Genomic DNA, 23345 nt, shown 5'->3' on the forward strand with positions numbered 1-23345 from the left:
CAATGTTTGTGTATCTTGTTGATCCCGTATCCAGCCACAGGAGTTTTGGGGGTGCGCTTGTGTGGCATGCAAGCATATAATTTATTGTTAAATGCTGAGGTTTCTGTTTCAGTCTTCATATGCAGACTTGAGTGATAACTTGTCAGAGAGGTATATTATGTTTAAAAGCAAGTTAGGGTTTTTGACTTCTGTTCATCTTTCCTTTCATTTGTTTGCTTTTATTGCTTTGGCCAGTTAATGGAACCCCAAGCAGCCAGTTATCCACCCCAAAATCTACAAAGTCCTCCAGTTCTTCACCAACAAGCCCAGGCAGCTTTCGTGGACTCAAGGTAAGTGCAAGTACCATCAAAACCCCTAAATTCCATTATTCATTGAATCATGTATTACAGTGATGCTGAAGAAGAAAAAAGAAAAAAAAGACTATAATTCTATAGGGTAGCCTTGCTAGTATGATTTTTGAGTTGAAGTGGAGAAGAAATCTGAAGTAAGATTTTTGTATTTTGTCTTTGGTTGGCAGGTTGGAACTCTTGGCTTAGGGAAGGCAGAGGGTGATGATGGCTTGAATACGCCAATTTGCCCTCCAAATTTTCCATTGTTCCGTGGACTGCAGAAATCCCCCAAGTAATTTATATTTCCTCAGCCTATATAAATGTATCCTCTTTTGGATACCTGATAGTCTTGTAGATTTGCCCAAAATTTCATCTGAAGCACCCTTCTTCATCTGTGGCAGACAATTTTACCCCTTAATGCAGTCTCCTGCCTGAAAGTGTGTGAGGGGTTCCTTTGGGAGCAGCCTGATGTCTGACAGATTTTTCTCTGTGTTGCAACAAGATATTTCTTTTACTCTTCCACTTAAAAATTGGTAACATTTACAGTTCTTAGATGCTGCTCTGTGCCTTTTACTCAGTAAAATAAAAGGAACAGTCTGGAGCACCGTTGAGCATCTTACCGCTGCATTTGTGCAGCTGTCCTTTCAAGGAGAATTTTCTTATGAAATCATCAATTGCAGCCTTTCTGGAAGCACACTGGATGGTTCACACTGATTATTCTGATCAAGTAATAGCTCCCATTGGAGAACACAACAGTTGTGAAGAGGCTACATAATTCTGTGGAGAACTGTTTTCTCAATTAAGATACTGGCTAAAGGACGTGATTTGAATAGCATTTAGATTTGGGTTTTGACATGCTAATTGTGACCAAGTCTTTGTCTGTTTTGCAAGGAGTATGCACTGATTTCTGCCAGGCTTCTATGATAATTCTGAGAAAAGATTTTGATTTATTTGCTTAATACTAATGTCTTTTTAGTTGTTTGATTCATTGAGGCAATGTAGTGTTGATCTCTGCCTTTATGTTTTTGAGCTGCACCATCCCATAGCTTCTCTTTGTCCAAAGCAACGTAGACTGGCCTTTCCCCTATGAAGCATTTTCAAGACAGTAATAGTTCTGACATTGAAAATTAGAACTGTGTGTCTTAAAATTTGTCTGGACAGCTCTGCCATAGAACTTACAGTAGAGGACACAAAAATCATTGGACTTGAAGCTCTTAGCTAGTCTGCACTATATTTAACGAATGCTCTTTTGTCTTTCTTTAATGAAATTACAAGTTTAGAAACTAGATAATTTGTTTCATTTTTTTCCCACGCTGTCCTGTCTGCTTTTAGCCGATTAAAGATAGAGGTAATTCTGATAGTAACAAGCAATTTTCAGTAAAGTGGACATGTCCTCTTTCCCCTTCACTGTCAATTTCACTGAAGTAGGCTGCTGTACTTTTTCATTTTGGAATTTAATTGATGCTGGATACTAATGGGGTTTTGTGTCAAATATTTCATCCCTATATGACCAAAGAAAACAGTAAAACCAAATCAGTCATCTCAGACCTGAGGTGTTACTGAAGTAGTGAGTACCTCTTGTTTTATCCCATTAGGATGCATCTGTTCAGTAGGAGAATCCCAGCTGTGCTCCTGAGACTAAAGATAGGGAAAGTTATCTGGTGAATCTTAGGATAAATTCCAAAAGGATCGAGTATGCTGTGCAGTGACCCTTGTTTCTTGATTATGTTCTAGTAGTAATGACTGTTTTGGTGGAGTATCGACATAAAACCAGTAACAGGGAGGCGTGGGTTTATACAAAATCAAGTGCTTTTAAGAAACTCATTATTATTTTTGTAGGATTGATCTTGGCCAGTCAGATAAGGGAATGAGAGGGACAGAAGGGAGCAATTTTATTATTTTGTGGTTACTGCTTTTCCCCATTGTTAAATAATTCCTTGTTGCTAATACTGCACCATTGCGCAGACAAGTAGTCTGGCTTCCTGCACTTCTATAAAGAAGGTGCCATGGCTACAGATGAATGAAAATGTAGATATAAATACCATGGCAGACAGTGAAAGAATAAAGTATATTTCTGCTTTTTCTGGCTTTGGAAATGCAATATTTTGGCTGATTTGTTGTGCAGAAATTATATATGTTTATTTTTGTAGAGCGTGAAACAGCAACACTTAACAATGGTTTTATATGAGCTTGAGACAGCAGGAAAAGGGAATAAATCAGGGTTGATGCTTCTACTTCCTGTAAAGAACAGACCATCGGAACAGTTGCACATGAATGGTACTTTAAAAACTGTGCTGTTTGGAAAACCAGAGCAAAATAAAATATTTGACTATAGATTAGAACCTGGCTAAGCTTTTTGAAGTTTGATGATCAATGTAGAGCTTAAATGGTAATGCTAATCATTAAGGGAGTAAACTTTCAAAACATACTGATTGCAACAGCAATTTTTTCTCTATCTCAGACATTGAGTCTTACATCATATTCTCCAAATGCCACTTTTCCTTTAAAATGAAGTCTTTTCAGTCCGCAAGGATTCCTTCTGCTTCGCAACACTTTACAAGCAGAAGTGTACACTCAGGCACAAAAAAACTCCTTGCAGGAAACATTTCTTATAAACAGCTTATCTTTAAGGAGAATGTCTTTCCTTCTGTCCTTTTTAGCTCTTCTAACCAGGGTGTCCTTGTGCTATTAATTGTTCAGTGCATACAGTACACCAGTTTGCTATCCAAAATCCCAATCTTGCAAAAGTGTTTTAAAAAAATTCTACTGAGATTATATTGAAGTAAAGAATTTATGCTATGGTTTAAGAATAGTGAACACTACAGAATTTTCCTACAACCAAAATAAACGCCTTTATTCCAGTAAGTGGCAAACATGGATACCATGCACCCGATTGCACACTACTTAAGTATTCTTATTAAAGTTGTTTATTTTTAATGTCACAACTTTAGCCTGTAGCTAAGCATTTCCCTTTGCAGAGGGTTTGTTTCAAGGTAAAGATTCAGATATAAAAGTTAACAAGTACGGGCATGAAGTAAGTGACGACTCTGTATGATATTCTTTTTTGAGCAAATGTGCCAACTTCCTTACTTTTCTGTTAACTTTTCCATAGAGATTAAAACTAACGCATGGATTAAGAAATAATGGTAATAGTGCATTAGATGGCACAGGACAACTGACTAAGAGGAGTCCTTTTGCGGTTCTGTAGGCACGTGACAATTGAAAAGTTTAACCTTTTTCTTTGCTTCTAAGTGTGCATTATAGATAGCCAGGTATGCAATGCTGTTAGGTGTAGTTTGACTCTTAGGTCTTCCAGTACATCTGTTACAATGCATGCTTTGTACCGTAAAAATCATCCAGAGACTAGATTCAATATGAGATTTTGGAAAGTGGTGTCCTCTATTGAAATTAAGTACCATGAAGTCTTGTCATCTATTTAAAAAGAAAATAAAAATGTACAAATAAAGAAGCAAATAAAGAAGCTTTACAGTTGAGGCCTTTCTTAGAATCCCAATTATGCTAAATAGCTTTGTATTTGAATTTGTCTCAGTATTACTTTTTCCATTGATTGACCAAATGACCAAAGTGAAAGGGCATTAAAACCTGATCCAACAAATAACTTAAGCACTTGCTTAACTTTAAGCGGTTGTGTAGTGCCTTTTACTTCAATGAGGATGTTAATGCACTTAAAGTTAAACATGTGCTTAAGTGATTTGAAGGATTAGTGCCTATCTTCATCAAGGTTTTAATCTCTTCAGTTTCGTACACACGTGCTTCTGTTAGCAGCTACACGTTAAGGGTATTTACGTGCAGTTATCCAACCTAGTGACACCGGAGCAATAGCAGTTCTTAGAGAAATTTGTTGACTGATGCCTTTGTTGAATTTACAGTTCAGCATCTTTCTTGCTCATACAGTGGATAAAAAGAGTGCCTAATTTGTGTTGGTGGGGAAACTGAGGCATTGCACTTAGTCTCAAGTCCATTCACCGTTGCCATCAGTTTGCTAAATGCTTTACATAATGTGATGCAACTCAAAATCCCTTTAGAAAAAGGGCAAATCTTCATGTGGTTCTTCAGTGTTTCCAGAGCATGACATTATATATACGCCATCGCACGCATGCTCAAATTAATGATAGCAGAATCACTACATTCTAACTGACCATTGTATTGTTACAAGTAGCTTCTCAGTATAGTTGGGTTACTAGCAGTGTCCTACATTTTATATTACTATTAAGCATCATAATAATAAATACTAACAACATCTCACTGGAAATACTAATTATGTAAATGACATTTCATTTATGTTTGGCATATCTTTTACCCCTTTCTTACTGCAGCCTTTCAGGATGAATTACAGTGACACTATAAAAGCATCTCCAGATTTCAGAGAATACTTCTGCAAAGAGTTAATTCACAATTTCACTAAAATATTCATATTCTACAGCTAGATTCATCACCAATTTGTATGTTTTCATAAAGACAGAGAAAGCTTCTTTGAGAATATCAAGGAGTATGAGAGTTCACATTCTCTTCTTAGCCTTCAGAGGAAAGATTGTCACAGCAACATTAGATCAGAATTCAAGGAAAAGTTAACAATATTAGACATACTTTTTATAAGTTTGGCTAAATGCACTTTGAGGATATTACAGGATCAGAATAATAACAATAATGTTTGTGTAGGGGTCCTGTATTTCTGTCTGGAATTTTCCAGACACAAGGGTGTGTGTATGCGTACGTACATGTACATGTGTACCATACAGTTCAGAGTCTCTTCAGCATTTTATGAATGTGCTGGAGGACAAGGGCACCACATTAGCGCATCTTAGACATACTATGAAGATAGGAGGTCTTGCTGAAGTCAAAGAAGCACTTGCACGTATGTGTACAGGACAAGGTACACAGGACCTGTGTATGCGTAGCAACCTGATGGCAAAAGTTGTTCATTTTTATCCAGACAGGCAAGGACAGACACAGGAAACCTTTAGATGGGTGCTCTAGAAGGCACCATCCCATGTAGCTGCCAAGAAGTTGGGTATGTTGTGGATGCCCCATCCCTGGAAGTGTTCAAGGGCCAGGTTGGATGGGGCTTTCAGTAACCTGATCTAGTGGAAGATGTCCCTGCCCGTGGCAGGGGGGTTGAAACTAGATGATCTTGAAGGTCCCTTCCAGCCCAAACCATTCTATGATTCTATGATTTCCTTCAATATGAAAAAAAAAGCCCCAAATGTTTCCACAAACATCATGGGCAAAATCTAATCCTGAGCGCAAGGGTTTGTTAACTAAGGTACCTTTCCACTTCAGGAGACTATGGGTCTAAGGGTCTCTGGATCCTTTGTCACATTCTCATGAGACAAACAAATAAACTCCCACCAAATGTGTAGTTATCTGGGATTACTTTCTTATGTCCCTGCACATTTCTATTTTACATGCAAGCACTATGTTTACATTTTATCAAGGATATGGTGGCAAAAAGTTTAATTAAAAATCTTTGCTACTGGACCAGTAGCTTGATTAAAATGACTGTCAAGCTACTGGTTTTTCATTCCCAAATCACTGACTTATCCTCTGATCCAGATTTTAAGGGAATCTTGGGCCAGTCCCTCCCTGCTGTGTATATGTCACCTTACATTTGCATACCCATTTCAGTTCATGCTCTTGGACTCTGTGATGTTTTAAAAGCTTTTATGTTTTTTGACTGATTTTTTTTTTTTTTTTTTTGTGCTTTCAATTTCTTACCATTAACTTAGAAATAGAAAACCTGATACAGTATCTGGCAGGATGCAGCTCCCTGGCACATTATACATTGGATACTTTAGGTAGTAAAAAAAACCCATAAAAAATAATCCTACAGCGCAAAGTATAAAATAGAGTTTTAATGGGTTGGATATTAAAAGGGGTGAAAGGAAGGATGCTAAATACCTGTTCCTTAGTTGTTATGTTGAGGTGTAATAAGCACACTACAGTAAGTGTGTTAAGCTTATGGATATGACAGATCTATTGTGTTTCTCACAAAACCACGTGTCATGTTGATAAACCTGGTGACTCAAGTCACAGTCAGTCTGTATAAAATATTATAAAATATAGAGAAATGTGTTTAAATGTTTTTGTGAACCTGGAAAAATTATTATTCCACAGAAAATAGTTCAGCATATGAAGAGAACACAAGAGTTGGGCATTTTTTTTTCAGCTCAGTACCTTTTGTAACTTTTTACAGCATCTTGAACTAATGGGTAAAATAATATGCAACTAGTTTTGAGAATTGTGTGTTCACCAAGATCTGTCTAGAATCTCTAACAACTGTGTAGTATTGTGCATTTGGCTCTGGATGTGCTGTTGAAACAGAAATTACCAGTGGTGAGACAACCTGAGGGAGGTAAAAGCAATAATTCTTATATTTTGTATTGCGTAATGTTTAAATGCAGCAGGACTGACTGTCAGCATAAGATGTTCTTGGCCAGTAGTATACACATTCTGAGAAGATTATTTTATTGAAAGGGGTGGATAGCCGTTGCAGCTTTAAATTACTCTCTGAGCTTTTAAAAACAAATAATCAAATTCTGCCTCAGGTCTGAGTTTTCTAGGACTTGCATGTGTATGTGAGAGAGTGGATTTAAGACCTATGCACTCTGAATTTATCACGTGTAAGGGGAGCAGTACTGGAAGAGAGCAGTAATGCTGTGTGGACTAGAATACAGGAGGAGGAATTGTTGCAAAACCTAACCTGCAGTGTGACTGCAGATGCCATCCATATTCACTCGTGTAGTCTCACAGCAACATGCATCCTTTTCTTGCTACTTCAGGAATGGCTAGTGAACCAGTCAAGTCTACTTGCACATCCAAAATCTTTACTTCACCTTCAAAATACCTGCAGCTTTTGGGATAGCAACAGTACAAGATATTCTAAATATTGTATGTCACTGGGTAGTTAAATGATTATAAAATTACTGTAATAATAAAAATCACTTTATTCTGTGTCACTTGTTGTCAATTCCTACCTCCTCCCCACGTTTTCTGGTGAGTGAAGCACCTCGCAGACATCTTAAGAGTTTATTTCTACTCTGCTCCAACACAGTATGGAAAGACTAGACTGATTTTGCTGCTAAGGAATGGAGACACAGACTTAACAGCACCCAAATTGCAGTCAGTCTCTGTAGAGTGAGTTCAGCCTCATGTCTAGAGCCGTGAGGCAAATTAGTGCCCAAGCTGAGGTTAAACCTGCCATTTCAGATTCTGATCTAGCACCTCAGCCACACCAGCAGCATTGATTATTTTTTTTCCTTTTTGTATTCCCTTTAGCTTTTTTTCTTGTTGCTGTTTGCTTCCTTCTTGTAAATACTGTGGTAAGAAGAAATGTGCCCAGTCATGGTCTGACCTGATTACAAGGCTGAAGGAAGTTGGAAATGTGGGCTAGATATTCCCATGTATTGTCACTCGCTGAAAACCCAAAATAGATTACTAATATTTTTGGCTGATGACTAATACTTTGCAGTGATCTGTTCTGTTATCTCTGCTTCATGCTTGAAGAAAATGTGACTGACTGGTTAAGAGGCTGACTCATGATTTTGCACAAATGCTATTTATCCCAAATGTCCTTGTTCCTGGTCCTTGTTAAATAAATAGATAACTCGGAAAGACAGCAGCATTAACATAGCCTGGTTTTAAGTTATTAGCAAGGAGCAGAGCAGTAGCTGATTGGTTGCTGTTTGATACTACTTCTATGCCAAATGCTAGTAAACATCATTGTTTTAGAGGCTCTGCAAAATTAAGTTGTATGGCTTCTAGTTACTCTACCTTTAGCTGATTTGGCAGCTCAGCTGCCGCTAGAAACTTAAGCATTCATTAGCATTTCATGAGCTTTTAGACAATATCCCTATCTGTCAGTTCAGTTCTTTCATTGACAATAGTGTTAATGATTTAAAATATTCAGCAGTGTAACCAGACAATGTCAGCTAAAACGGAAAATGCTGCATTTGCATTCCTGGTGTCATGCAAAGCCATTTCAACAGACACTGAGCTTAAGGCAGAGAAACATTTTAATCCTTTATGTGGTGAGTGGTGATAACTACTATAATAGCCCATGAAGAAAACAAGATATGGAACTTCACAGAACAGCAAGAAATGTTACGTGGAGAGGGGGGAATGATCAAAAATACATTTTAATTTCATAGACCATCTCTATACTTAGCCATAACGGGAGAGCTTCTAAAACAGTTGTGTGTAGAACACATCAAGTACATTTTACTATTTTATGCCATCCACTCCTATGCCTCCACCCCTTTTTTAAATCAAAATTGATTGTTGTGTATGTCCCTGAGCAGTAGAACAGGATGACTTTACGTAGAATTCTCAAGATTCAGATTGAGTACCCATTAAACTGTTAGTGCAGCAAAAGTAGTTCTCTTCAGCCTTCATCCTTCAAAATCATTTAGACTTTTGTTTTTTACACGGTGTCACATTTACTAAAACTGGATCTATGTCTGGATGCATACCGCACATTCTAACTTGAAATGCTTGTGGATGTCATAAACCTTCACATCCGTAATAACCTAAAATATAGACCGCTAGATTATGAAGCAAGTCTGACTATTGTAGATTGAACCCAGCCACCTATGCCAAAATTCTTTTCTTTAAATGAAAAGTAGTAGGGCCATGCAAGCATTTCTGCATTACCTTCCTAGCATGCTTCAGTGTTAATCTAAAGAGTTCAGTTAGGGAAACCTCAGGCAGCACTAGCTATGAAGAGGAGTGTTAGACTACAGCACGAGAGCACGTGCTTCCTCCACTGGACACTGAATAGTTGTCTGGAGATGGCTGTCTCTGGCTTGTGTGAAAATGTTCGCAGCATGTATTGCAATGATCTTGTGTAGAATGAGGAGGGAATGTTGTCTCCACGCACTGAGGCTCTATAGTGTTTTAGGGGAACTTGGTGCAGCTGGGGGGAATTTTCTTTGCTTTTTACAGAAATCTGTTCAACTGCTTATCTAAATAGGAATATCAGGGCTGAACCTTGAATTGGTGCAAGTGACAATGATGTATTATCATGATAATTAACTGTGAGAAAGCAAGAATAAAAATAAGATGGGAGCAGAAAAGGAAACTGACTCTGTATAGGTGTTTTTAGGGTGTTTTTTTTTAACTTTGCTCTTTTTTTTTTTTTTGTCTGGCTCTTTCTTGTGATTCCTTTACCATCAGAAATAATAAGTTCTTCTGTACTTCCGTAGATCCCTCCACATGGTGGATCTTCTTCCAATGTGAATGGTGTACCTGAATCATTGCATTGCCAGAGTCCCGAAGGTAGGACATCAATAATTGCTAACACTCCTTGCAAAAATTTTGTTGTAGGTTTGTTGTTGTGTAGGTTTAGCACTTTCAGATGGTTTCTGATGACTCCAAATCATTTTTTGTTCTGAGATGTTTGATACCTTGTCAACAACCTTATCTTGGAAAAATTGTTACTGCATTTTCTACATCAAGGCAGTAGAGCTAGGAAATAAACTTTGCTCTTTTATTGTCAGGTGGTAGCATTTTAGTGGACTGTGGTCTTCAACAGCCACTATTAGGAATTTGTGTGATTTTGAACATGACCGGCAGAGTATCATAAGAAATGTGTTTGTGGCGGGATTGAAAGTGGAGACCTCCTCAAAACAGCACATCGTGCTTCAGGAAGAACCACTAGCCCATCAACTAGCCTTAGCTAAACTTAACCTTTCATTCCTTATCTCTTTAAAGCAATGTTATTTTTAGAATTATTTTAAAATTTCATTTTAGAGTCATTTTTTTAATTTAAAAATACTGAAATAAGAAGCTATCAAACTTATTTGCGTTTTGGGTATTTCAGCAGCAGCTAAGGAAAGTTGAAGGAATTCAGCAGATAAAACTTGGTTCTTTTATGTGCATTGTAGATGAATCTTATTTGCATTTCTGCTTTGAGTATGCAAAAAGATACTTAAAAAAAAAGTATTTTGAGTTCAGAAAATATTTAGACTAAGGAGTTCTAACTGCATTTGTTACTTTTAGAATATGTCCACACAAAAAAATAGTAATATTTGATTTTTGTGTTAAAAGGTTGAAAAACTCTGATTAGTCTTATCTTGTGCTTTCTTATGTTTGAGATAAAAACAAGGGAATAAGCTGTGAAGAAAACAGCTTACTTTTAAGTTTTGTTTTGCATTTGTGACCGTTCTGTATTTGTGGAACCCACTGGGGATATGTTACATCCTGCTGACACTTCTCTGCAGCTTGCATTATTGACGTTGCTTTTTTGCAGGTGTGAATGGAAACAAATGCTCAGCATCATCTACCATTCTTGAGAAGTATAAAGTGGGGAAGGTGATTGGAGATGGCAATTTTGCTGTTGTAAAGGAGTGCGTAGAACGGTGAGCAAGGAAACTGTTCACTACTGCTGTTTGTTTTACTGGATAAAGTCTTGTGCATTAGCAAAATTTCATATAAAATGGGATGAGATGAAAGTAAAGAGCAGTTGCAAAGATATGCCTACACTTCAGGAGAACTAGGCATAGCAAGACACACAGGGCTTCCTATGTATTATTCCAGCAAAGGGGTCTGAGAGCAGCAGAGCAACATGGCTTTTTATCCTAAAAACTAAAGGAGGTATCACCTTCTAATGGAGGTTCTTCTAATGGAGAGGTTCTTAAGGAAACCCCACAGATCTTCAGGAAATCCCCTCACACAACAGACTGTTGTGGGTGGCAGGAAATTGTGGCATCTAAACAATCTTTGAAGAGGTCTCCCTTCTGCCTCAGCAATTCTGCTGCTATAGTATCCCTACTGCCTGCTGCTTAAATGATTTTTCGCAGCTTTCAGTGGGCAAAGTATTCTTAAAGGCATGCAGTTGGTGGCTATTACCCTGTGCTACTGTCTCCCTTGTGCTTGTTTCTTCTGTGAGGTAGTGCAGGTGAGTAACCAGAGACTTTTCAAATCAACCCTTCAATATTCCAGACTCTGAAATATTCTTGTGCCTGATTTCCCATGGAGTAGACAGGATACCTTTACAGACCTGTGCTATGTTACTGCTCTTCCTCTGCAAGCTTTGTGTCACAGTTTGCTGCTAGTGCAAACATAACAGATGATTTGACTGTCACTTTCTCAGTGTATTTTTTAGAACCACCTTCTGCTGTCTTCATCAATCTGAGAGTTATGTCAGCTTCTTAAATATTATGAGGCATCTCCAACTTGTACGCAAATACTGGGCAAATGCAGTAAATGTCTGTAAAAACCATAAAAGTTACAGAAACAGTTTCTGTTATTTAATCCTCATCTGCTGGTTTTATTTAAATGAAAAGAAAGATAATTATGAGTGCAAATATCTCATTCCAATCTTAGCAGATCATAGATGCATAGATGCTTTTACTGAGCCACCCAAACAGGCCAAAAGGGTTGAGTACCGAGGCTGAACCTGGAGCCTCCTCTACTGAAACATAGGTGAATGGATCTTACAATCCATAATTTTCTGCAGCCATTGTTGCTTTTCTCAAGAGAACTGTTTCTTCATACTGTATCTGGGTTCTTTCTTTCCATTACTGAGAGTAATATTGGCAGGTGGTATTTAACACAATGTCTAATATGCCCTTCTGGTTTATAGCAGCAAATGACAATTGCTATTTTAAATATTTTTTTTTAGAAAGTGATGTACAAGCACGCAAGGTTTATAGAGTAAGCAATAAAGACTGAGGTGGCAGCTCCTACAGATACTACCTGAGTACAGTGCTGATGAAGAAAAAAAATGGCTAAATGTGATCTAAATATGCTATAATTACTGCTCAAAAAAAGTTTCCGTTGTATATGCAGGTTTAAGATAATGCTTCTCATCAGTGTTAACATTCTAGACTTCAAGGTCTTGATTATTTTTTTTGGTTTTGAACATCTTGTACCGAGAAACTCTGGTTCCTGACAAGCATTACCACATTAGCATGTAATCACGTCCCTACTGCTTTAAGCACTGCAGGTCTGTTACAAAAACTGTGAGAAGGCAATATAGCCAGCTGAGTTGCAACTGGATTTCTGTCCATTTCATTTTGCAAGAAGCTACACATAAGAGGCTTGAGTGAAACTGAAGAGAAGAGAATATTTCAGTTGGAAGGGACCTACAATGATGATCTAGTCCAACTGCCTGACCACTTCAGGACTGACCAAAAGTTAAAGCATGTTATTAAGGGGATTGTCCAAATGCCTCTCAAAACAGACAGGCTTGGGCCACTGACCGCCTCTCTAGGAAGCCTGTTCAGTGTTTGACCACACTCTGTGTACAGAAATGCTTCCTGATGTCCAGTCTAAACTTCCCCTGGTGCAGCTTTGAACCATTCCCACGTGTCCTGTTACTGGATCCCAGGGAGAAGAGATCAGCAGCTCTCTCTCCACTTCCCCTCCTCAGGAAGCTGTAGAGAGCAATGAGGTTGCCCCTCAGCCTCGTTTTCTCCAAACTAGACAAGCCCAAAGTCCTTAGTCACTTCTCATGGGACATTCCTTCCAGTCCTTTTACCGACTTTGTTGCCCTCTTCCGGACACATTCAGGGACTTTAACATCCTTCTTAAATTGTGGGGCCCAGAACTGCACACATTACTCAAGGTGAGGCAACAGCAACACTGAATACAGTGGGATAATCACCTTTCTTGACCAGCTGGTTATACTGTGTTTGATGCACCCAGGATGTGGTTTGCCCTCTTGGCTGCCAGGGCACACTGCTAACTCACATTGAGCCTGCTGTCCACCAGCACCCCCAGATCCCTTTCTGTAGGGCTGTTCTCCAGCCACTCCTCTCCCAGTTTATCCTTGTGCGTGGCATTACTCCATCCTAGGTGCAGAATCTGGCATTTTGACTTGTTAAATTTCATCCCATTAATCATAGCCCAGTGCTCCAGTCTATCTAGATCCCTCTGCAAGTCCTCTTGTTCCTCAAGAGAGTCAATAGCACCTCCCAGTTTGGTATCACCGGCAAACTTGCTAATGGTACATTCAACTTCTGCATCCAGCTTATTGATAAATACATTGAACTGAAATGGTCCTAGAATTGAACCCTGAGGAACACTGCTGGTGACTGGTCACCAGCCAGATGTAACCCCATTTACTACAAGCCTTTGAGCTCTGCCCTTCAGCCAATTCTTTACCCAGCACAGAGTGTACCTGCTTATCTCACAGTTGGACAACTTGTCCAGAAGGGTGCTGTGAGGGATAATATCACAAGCCTTACTAAAATCCAGGAAAACTACATCCACCGCCTTCCCTTCATCCACTGGGTGGGCTACCGTATCAGAGAAGGATATCAAATTAGTTAAACAGGACTTTCCCTTTGTGAACCTGTGTTGACTGTGCCTGATGATTGGATTATTCTTTAAATGCCTTTCAATAGTACGCAGTATAATCTTCTCCATATTTTTTCCAGGAACTGAGGTTAGACTAACATGTCTGTAGTTCCCTGGGTCTTGCCTCACATCTTTTTTGTATACTGGAATAACATTGGCTAGCTTCCAGTCCAAACTCCCAAGACCTTTGGTAGATGACCGAAAAGGGTCCTACCATAACATCTGCTATAGCTCCCTCGGTACTCTGTGGTGAATCTCATCAGGCCCCATGGACTTGTGAACATTCAGCTGATACAGCAGGTCCCTTGCAATTTCAGTGTCCACAAATTGAAAATCATTGTTCCCACGACTCAGGGGACCAGGCAGCCCAAGGTCTATCAGTATTATTAGAGACTGAAGTAAAAAAAGCATTGAATGTCTCCACTTTTTCCTCATCCCTATTAATCAGATGACCATCTTCAACAAGTATCAGTCCAATGTTTTCTTTAGACCTCCTCTTGCTATTAACACACTTAAAAACGCCCTTCTTGTTATCTGAAACAACACTGGGCAGTTTCAACTCTAATTGAGTTTTGTCCTTTCAAGTCTTCTCCCTGCATATATGAAGCACAGCTCTGTAATCTTCCTGCAAAGCCTGACCTCGCTTCCAGAGATCATACAATTTCTTTTTCCTCTTGAGCTCCGTGAGGAGTTCCCTGTTCAGCCAAGCTGGTCTTCTGTCCTGCTTGCTTGACTTATGAAACAGTGGGATTGCCTGCTCCTGTGCTTCTAAAAGGTGGTTCTTAAAGGCTGACCGGCAATCATGGACTCCTAAGCCCTCAAAAGCAGATTCCCAGGGTATTCTGTTAAGTAGCTCCCTGAATAGCTTAAAGTTTTGCTTTCTTGAAACCTAGCTTAGCATCTCTGTTGTCCTTTTTTCTGATTACAGCAAAAATTTTAAATTCTACCATTTCATGATCACTGAGGCTAAGACAGACACCTACCATCACATCCCCCACGAGTCCTTCTCTATTCACAAATAGCAAGTCTAGGGAGGGCATCTTTCCGAGTTGGCTCACTGAGTACCTGTGACAAGAAGTTATCTCCTACAAACTTCAAGAATTTCCAAGACCTGCTCATCACAGCAGTATGATATTACTAGTTGATGTCTGGGAGGTTGAAATCTCCCGTAAGGACAAGGGCTACCAATCCAGAAATTTCTCCCAGTTGGCTACAGAATAACTCATCAGTGCTAACATCCTGGCTGGGTGGTCAGTAGACACCCACTACATCTCCTTTGTTTTCCATTCCCCTAATCGTCACCCAGAGGCTCTTAACCACATCATCACTAACTGTAAGGGCTGTACAATCAAATCTCTCCCTTACATATAGTGTGACACCTCCACCTCGCCTGCCCTGCCTATGCCTCCTGAACGGCCTGTAGCTCTCCCATCGTGGGACTCATTCCAAGTCTCACTAATACCGATGATGTCATGGCTCTGGGAGCTGACCAATGCTTCCAGTTCGTCCTGTTTGCTTCTCATACTGTGTGTGTTGGTGTACGAGCATTGCAAATAAGCTCCTGAGCCCTCTGTGCTCCCAGGAGCAGTGTAAATGCTCCCACTAGCGACCCTCTGGCTATGCCAACCCTTGGCTTACCTACTGCAATCTTGTTGGTATCCCCTTCTCCCACTGATTATAGTTTAAAGTTCTCAGCCTTACCAGCTTACACCCAAAGATGCCTTTTCTCCATCGGGACAGGTGTATCCCATCAGGCCCCAGCATACTTTGTCTCTTGAAGGCTCTTCCATGGTTTAAAACCTCAAAGTTTTGGTGCAGGCACCAAATGAATGATGCTTCGCAGTGTTTTTCCATGCATCCTGAAAATGGCCACACATCCTTTGTTATCTATGGAGTGAATAACATTTGTGAAAGATGACAGGTTAAAAGCATAGGATAACATAATTTATTATTGTCAGGAATATCCACTATGCGTTTTGGCTATCACTTAAATTCCACTGAAAATGGGAAAAGGGCTGCTAAGTCACTTGGGTTTCAAAACGTCATCTGTGCTTTTCTGAATGAGGGAACTGGACTAGAAAAACAACCTTCCAATTATTTTTTTAAGAAAAGGCAAAATTAAACTTGTATGTGATCCAATCTTTATATTTAGTGAAGCATTATTAAATGAATTTTATATAAAATAAATATACAACAATAGTTGCTAATAATAAAGAGAGAGGAAATGCCAACTATGAATACTTGTCTTTTAATTCCTATTAATTATTTTATTTCATTTCAATAGTGTTGTGCTTAGAAGCCTTAGTTGTGGAGCCAGGATCCTATTATACCAGCTCTTCTACAAAAAGAATAAGGTGGTCTCTTTTATTAAGGGTGCCTTTATGTCTGTATATAAAGATATGAGTAAACAGATGGACGCTGACAGCTAAACAGAAGAATACCAGAAACCTGTCAGACAATACTGGTGTATGATAGGCAGTGGTATTAGCACACAAATTATGTGGATGATATCCAGGGTTTTTCTTAGGTGCTTTAGTAAGGGACATTGGCAAGAGGGATTTGAAGTTAGTTGGTGAATTGGCTTTGTGAATGTTAACTCCTCTTTCTGCACAGTGTAAGTGCTGAAGGTTTACTGAGTGGGTTTTGCTGATCAGTTGTTTGCAGGCTTTCAGATAATGCACTTAATTTAGTGTAATGCATAAATTGTGATTCTGAATTACACACAGTATTCATAGTAGATTTTAAAACAGGTCTATAATATAAGAGGATGGTATTTCACAGATACCATTTAGATAACGCTTCTATCTAAAAACCAGATCAGGTTGTAACTATGACAACCTCTCAGATAAAGCTGCCCTTACAGAGCAGAGATTCTCTACAGCATTTTTTCAATAATGGATAAATTGAATTAGAGTCATAAAATCAGTTCCTTTTTTTTTTGTAAGGTACTAATATTGACTAGTTGTATCTACTGCCAAAAGTATAGTGAAAATTAACCTGGAAATTTAAAAACATGCCTGACTTTCGCTTTTGTAACTGCCTGCAGTGGATTTTACCATACGTGCTAGTGGTATTCTGATGCATACTGGTGTCTGTACGTACTGACACAAAACAAAATAGTAGCAACAGGGTTTTATGGCATTTTCTTGTGATTTTTAATTCATCATTAACATAAGTAGTAACATCTTCTTTGTTAAAAAAAAAGTATTTCTTTGTGTTGCTTTTTTCGGTCATTTTCTCCCCTTCTGGAGAAATGGAGAAGATTTTCATTGCTTAAGGGGACAACAGGCAAACAAGAGCTCCTTTCTGTGAGACTATTTACTGAAAACAGTAATCCTTTCTACTTGGTATATAACTACCCTCTTAAATATCATGGGACTTTAGATAACTGCTATAGAATTCCATAGAACACTTAAATAAAGAGAGTGAAATACAAAAGGTCAAAATTAGTGCCTAATAAATTCTACAGGATTTTAGACTAGTCTTAATGAACTATGGGTTTTTAGCTCTGCCGAATCCTATTGAATTTTTCCACTAGGGTATCAATCTTCTGCTCGCTTACACATAAATGTGTATAATTTTCTCTTTAAAGCCTACCAGTTGAACAAAGCTAAGTGGAAGGCTCAAGACAAATTTTGCATGTTGCATTAAAGTGACAGAGAGTTGTGCCAGGTCACAGCAGAATGAGTTGCAGCTGGAGCCTGGGATTAATACAAAGCTAGGTTGTGGTAGTCAGGGAAACAGCAGGCACAAATGCTGCTGAGAAAACAAAACCCCAAATCAAGTCCATTCTGTGAATTTTCTGTCAGCACCCTCCATTGGTCAAGGCATTCTGTTACAATGATGTATATTCTTACAGATAATGCCGCAATTTGTTGTCCAGTTTCTAATTAATGCTTCTCATCTTTTTCTTGCTAGATCCACAGGAAAGGAGTTTGCACTCAAGATCATAGACAAGGCTAAATGCTGTGGAAAGGTAGCGTACAACAATTTGCATGTATAAGAAAAATAGGAGAAATACACTAGCAGCTGCTCATTAGTCATAAATGGTGGGCATATTTGGGTTTTCTGACTATAACAGGATGATTATGTATCCAAGAAGCAAATAATAGAAGTAGTGAGTGTAAGTCTACTAGATAATAGAGTAAAAAAACAAATTGTCATCTATTTTATCGGACTAACAAAGAAAATGCTAATATGTGTCGAAAATATATTAGAAAGATTTTGATCTGTAACATATGAGAGGAAATTTGCAGCTATGTGTGTGTGTATTTATATAATTCCCATCTCTCTCTGCCTCTTATTTTTATCTTTTTTATGGCTGTACATGCTCCTTTTATATGCAGAACGTAGATTTGGAAAGAAATTTTTTGCAACCATTTCTTTCTGTTTATATAGTTTCATCATCCTGTATAACAAAGATTTCTTAACAAGAGTTCCTTACACTTTCTTTTTATTTCAAGCTCCAAAAAAAAAGTCCAGAATTATCTCTCCAGCTGAAGAGCAAATATCTGAGAGTGTCAGACCTCTTTTTCACTTTCCTCCTAAGTACAGAGATTTTTAAAAAGGAAGAAAAAAACCCCCAACCTACAGCCAAGAAGGTAGACTAAGTGTTGGAATAGATAACAACAGATATAATACTTCTATTTTCACCGCTTTGCAATACCTTAAAAATAAAGTACTCTTGAGGAACTCAGGAAATCAAATGGATCATAGTTTAGTGTAGCTAAAAGAACACTGAGGGCACAGTATTAATTAGCAATCAAATTCTGGATTAAAGTTGCTTTGAGAGTAGGAAATATGCAATTCTCACAAGGATGACTCAAAAGATGGACTTTTTGATGCAAACACCTTATTTGTTTGTGTAAATAATAGCACTGAAATTATTCTAGAGGTGACTTTGCAACCAAGTCAGGTTTTTAATTCAAAGGTACCCTTTTTTTCAATTAGTAACTGCTCTGAAGTGTAATTCAGAGCTCCAAATGCTGAGTGTGACCTTGTAGGAAGATGTACCAAGTCTATATGACATTTTGTATGGTAAGGAGCTGTATATTACTGTACACTAGCACATTACGTGCCGCGATGACTTGCTTTGAACATTTCTCAAACAGAAATGTTTTATCTATGCAGATTTTAAATTGTGTATTAGGTGCTAGGAGATGAGTGTTCCCGTCTTCTCATCACTTTATCTCATATACTCTAGGTTTATTTAAGGGAAAATTTAGAAAGGAATCTTGAAAAAGCATAACCACAATAAAAAGTGCTAGAATTGCCTTTTTGATATTAAAATGTTGCGATTTCTTTGGCCGCGGGAAGGGTGACCCAGTGTGTTTCACTGCAAAAGAAAACTTTTGGGTGATGTGTACAGCTTGCAACTTCAGATGGTTTTTATTACTTGTCTGAGTCAGCCGCTTAGGTATCATAAATTGGAATGGTCTAGAGATAGACAATCTGTTTTATACAGCAGCTTTTAGACATGTTTTCTATTAATTGTTCTCACTGCTTTGAAACGAACAAATCAACCCCATGGATGCATTCTTGTCTGTTTTGAAAGGACTCGTGTCTGTGTAGCTACATAGAGATGTGCATGTACAAGCAGAGGACTGTTGTTAGGAAGATGTTTATATCTGTCAGGGCAGTGGCAGAACTGTCCAGGAGGAATTCCAACCAAGAAAATAATTAAATTTTGCTACAGCTTACTCCTTCCTCACTTCTTTTCACATGCCAACATAAACCCTGCCTTAAAAACACCCTTCTGGCCCAAATATGCATGACTTGTATGTTGCTCACTGCTCTCCAGCAGTTTATCTTGGATGTCCTACAACTTGAATCCAATTGGCTAATGTGTTTTCCACAAGCAGCTTAAATGTTAATTATACAATAACTTCTCTGTACATAAATCACATTAATGTAGACTGAAATCTATATTGCGCTATCCAGTAGAACATTTATAACAAGTTTGAGAATTATTAATTTTTTTACATGATAAAATATAGCAAAAACAGTAGGGTAGTTGAAAATAACAAACTACATATTAGCCAGCATTGTGAGGACAGGTATTAAAACAGTACCTCAGAAACATTTTGGAGCCTTTTTAAAAAATGTATTATTATTGTTTATTTATATAAACATTATTTATGACTGAGCTTTATTTTAAGCAACTAACAATTTAGTCAACTGAAACAAAGAAAGCACAGGTAAAGCTGTTGTGCCTTAGCCATAATTAATGGATATAATAAATTTATGTTATCTGTTCTTTAGGTAGAAAAAGCTATAAGATTCTAGTTTTTGCTTGGACTCTTAATGCCAGTTTTGAATTTACAGGCTTCCATCCATAAGGCTTAGTATGCTGTGGCTGTTCACTTTTGTCTGTTGATGAGATTCAGCATTGTGTTTAACAAAATTGCTTCATATTTGTGTTTGTTTTTTTTTTTTCTCCAGAGCACTTTGCTTGGAGCAGACATATGTTTGTTCAGAATGACAATTGATGCTCTTTCAAACTGAATTTCAAAGGTGTGACTGTTTAACCCATGTATGCCGCACCATACTCTCACGAAATGAGATGCACACATGGCATGTGGTTTCTGAGTTACATAGCCACATAAAGCTCTGGCAAAAACACAATGCATCTGTAAATAACCCTGGAAATAGAAGGGAAAGTAGTGTAAGATCTTCAATCACTGCCTACACACAGTGGATCACAAATCACTAGAGTACTTCTAGTGCTCTGCTCACAAACGCATGAAGTGCATGCTACTAATCAGTGCATTAAACATGAATAAGTTCAAAGTCCAGCGACATGGTTTGGTATCTGCCAAAGTGTAAGGAAACTAGTGTTTTGTGCAAGCATTGTTACTTATTTTGAAGTGAACCTAAATACAATATCTGTATTCCAGTATTTATAAAGAAAAATGCAAAAAACAAAACATTCTGAAACTAATTTGTTCTTGAAACATAAGGAAGGGGAAATTAAACTCAATCTGTGTGCTATTAAGCTGTTGGAGCCACAATGACTTAACTGAGCTATAACATATTATGCAGATTGTAAATCTGAGCGTACGTATAAAATGAACTGAAATCCGTAATCAAAGCGGTTATAATATTGTTTCTATATATAATCCACAACTTTTTTAAAAAATAAAGTCCTTGAAAATAAATCCTCGTTAATCTGTCCTTGAGTAACCTATGCTAAATGAGAGGTGAAGGCTGGACAGGATCAAGAACATGTTAACCGTTGATGGGGGGTGGCAGGTTACAATGATCCAGCTTGGGGGTAGGGGGTTTCTGAACTTAATTTCTCCTCATAATACCCACATAACAGTATAATCTGCACTTCCTGAATTACTGTCACGTTCTGGGGTCTTTTTTCAGAGATAGCCCGTTGGTTATATGTATGAAATGTGGTATTTTAAATTAAATTTGGTCAATGATGAAGTACAGTTAGGCTAAAATACAAGTTAAAATCCAGCATCTGACAATAACCCTCTACTATATAAATTAAACAGCAAAAAGGGTGCTCACTGATCAAGTGATCAGTGTTCAGCTGATCAAAGGAAAAGTGAATTGGCAATTTCATGTATATTCAGATAAACTTCCATCCTCTTTTCTGAACAGGAACACCTGATTGAAAATGAAGTGTCTATTCTGCGTCAAGTGAAGCATCCAAATATCATTATGCTTATAGAGGAAATGGACACCCCAACAGAACTCTATCTGGTGATGGAGCTGGTCAAAGTAAGACTAAGGAGACTTTTTTTTTTTATTCTCTGTGTTGGTGTGAAATCTAAAAAGCCTCTCGGAACATTAAGATCTTAGGAGAGATAATCAGATAAGATTTCAGGGGCAACCTGCAGTTTTAATCATGCAAATACTCTTGTCAATCAGTTATATAAATGGAATTTATGTCTCTCCAGTCATAATCAGGCTATTTACAGATAGAATGTGCACAGTCAAGAGAGTAGTTTTTATGTCATGTTTGCAATATGCAGGGGTAATAGTGATATACATTTACTGTCAGAACACCTGCATTTATTTCACTAATACCTTTAGTTAATTATTTGCTTTAAAGAAACAAACTTTTTAATTAATTTATCTTAGTAGAGAATAGATGCAATGAATAGTTTAAACTCAAGTCCAACAAAACTAAAACTCAAAAAAATCTTACGTTTTGTTTATATCAAACATTCACTTACCTTATTTCCAGTTCACCAGAAAATAGATGCTGCTTTCATACATGTACAGAGAAAACAAAAATCTTCATTTTCCTGTCACCTTGTGAACCAAATATACAAGTTGTGTCAGGTTTTATTCATGCACTCTCTTGTCTATGTTCTGTACATACATAGCAACACTGCACATGAGCTTGATCGCATGTCAGATACAAGTAATATATATTATCATCATAACTTTTTATTTTTGTCTGAAACATCGTCAGATTCAAGAGTCCCCTCTAGAATGGTTGCCAGCCTGGGAAGAAAATCTGTAGTTGTTGAATTCATAATTTCTGTAGCGTACCCATTTCTTTTCTTTCTAGAAGTTATTTTTATATAGTAGAGGCTTTTTTGGTTTTAAGACAGTATGTTTTAAAAATTTTAATACGTCACCATCTTGGCCTGTACTTCCTGAATTGCTGCTTCTCTTCCATGTGTATTGAAATGCTTGGAATGCCACCCACAGCTCAGACAGATCACTCCTACAGATGTATCCAGGGTAACCATCATAGAGACACCCACATCAAATTTGTTGCAATGACTGGAAATGCTGCATGAGTAACTCGCTTACATGTTGTTATGTATTCCAAGAGGAATAGGGCATCCGTAATCAGAGTCTGCACAACTGGCACGTTCAGAAATCACCTGTAGGTTCTGCACTTTGGTGTATCATTAAATCACGTAGGTTGGAACAGATCATGCTTATGTTGTTTGTCCTCTTGAGCTACATTTATTTGATATTTCTGCAATATCTACAGAAATTCCAATCTGCAGTTCATTACAATTGTTGAACATTTGTTACGTTAGGTTTTTTATTATTGAGCTGTTTTATATTACCTTAGGCTTTACTCAAAATCAGGGCTGGTTTTTGCTATATGAAGATATTATATTGATAAGATGAAGAAAGGAGTAACTGTATGCCTGTACCTGTAGGTAATATAAATGAGTGATCAAAGGTAGGAAGATCAATAGAATGAAATCAAGACAGAGAAGAGCTGTAACTTGTCCAAACTCAGATACCAGATGCCTGGAGTACAGTTGGGAATTTAATGTAGATTACCCGAGTCTCAGTCTAGTATCTTGGTGGCAAGATGATATTTCCACAAAATTAGTTATTTTATTTTTACTGTTTAACAGGCATTTGAGCGTGCCTTTTGTTAAAGGAAGATCTTACGTGGCTTTTTTTTAATGCAATATCATCATCTTAATTATCTTTCCTGTAGTGATCTATTATCTTTCTATTACTTAGGGAGGAGATCTGTTCGATGCTATCACTTCTTCTACAAAATACACAGAGCGAGATGGGAGCGCAATGGTCTACAATCTAGCCAGTGCACTCAAGTACCTTCATGGTCTCAACATTGTGCACAGAGACATCAAGCCAGAAAATCTCCTGGTATGTCCCATTTATTTTCTAATATTTTCTCTTACATTGTTCTCATCAATGCAAATGCTTGTATATAAATGTCAAGGAGCTGAGCAGAGA

General features: G+C 37.9%; 1 protein-coding gene across 1 annotated transcript in view; it reads left to right on the top strand.

Annotated features, from left to right (window-relative positions):
• DCLK2 (doublecortin-like kinase 2) overlaps positions 1 to 23345 on the top strand; it is a 260771-nt gene that overhangs the window by 224800 nt on the left and 12626 nt on the right. The window contains exons 7-12 of the mRNA XM_009890760.1: positions 235 to 329; positions 9551 to 9623; positions 10597 to 10705; positions 17568 to 17625; positions 21264 to 21383; positions 23109 to 23255. Coding sequence (XP_009889062.1) covers positions 235 to 329; positions 9551 to 9623; positions 10597 to 10705; positions 17568 to 17625; positions 21264 to 21383; positions 23109 to 23255 — 602 coding nt within the window. The remainder of the gene's footprint in view (positions 1 to 234; positions 330 to 9550; positions 9624 to 10596; positions 10706 to 17567; positions 17626 to 21263; positions 21384 to 23108; positions 23256 to 23345) is intronic.

This window comes from Charadrius vociferus, unplaced genomic scaffold (genome assembly GCF_000708025.1).
Source record: "Charadrius vociferus isolate BGI_N301 unplaced genomic scaffold, ASM70802v2 scaffold178, whole genome shotgun sequence".
Lineage (NCBI taxonomy): Eukaryota > Metazoa > Chordata > Aves > Charadriiformes > Charadriidae > Charadrius > Charadrius vociferus.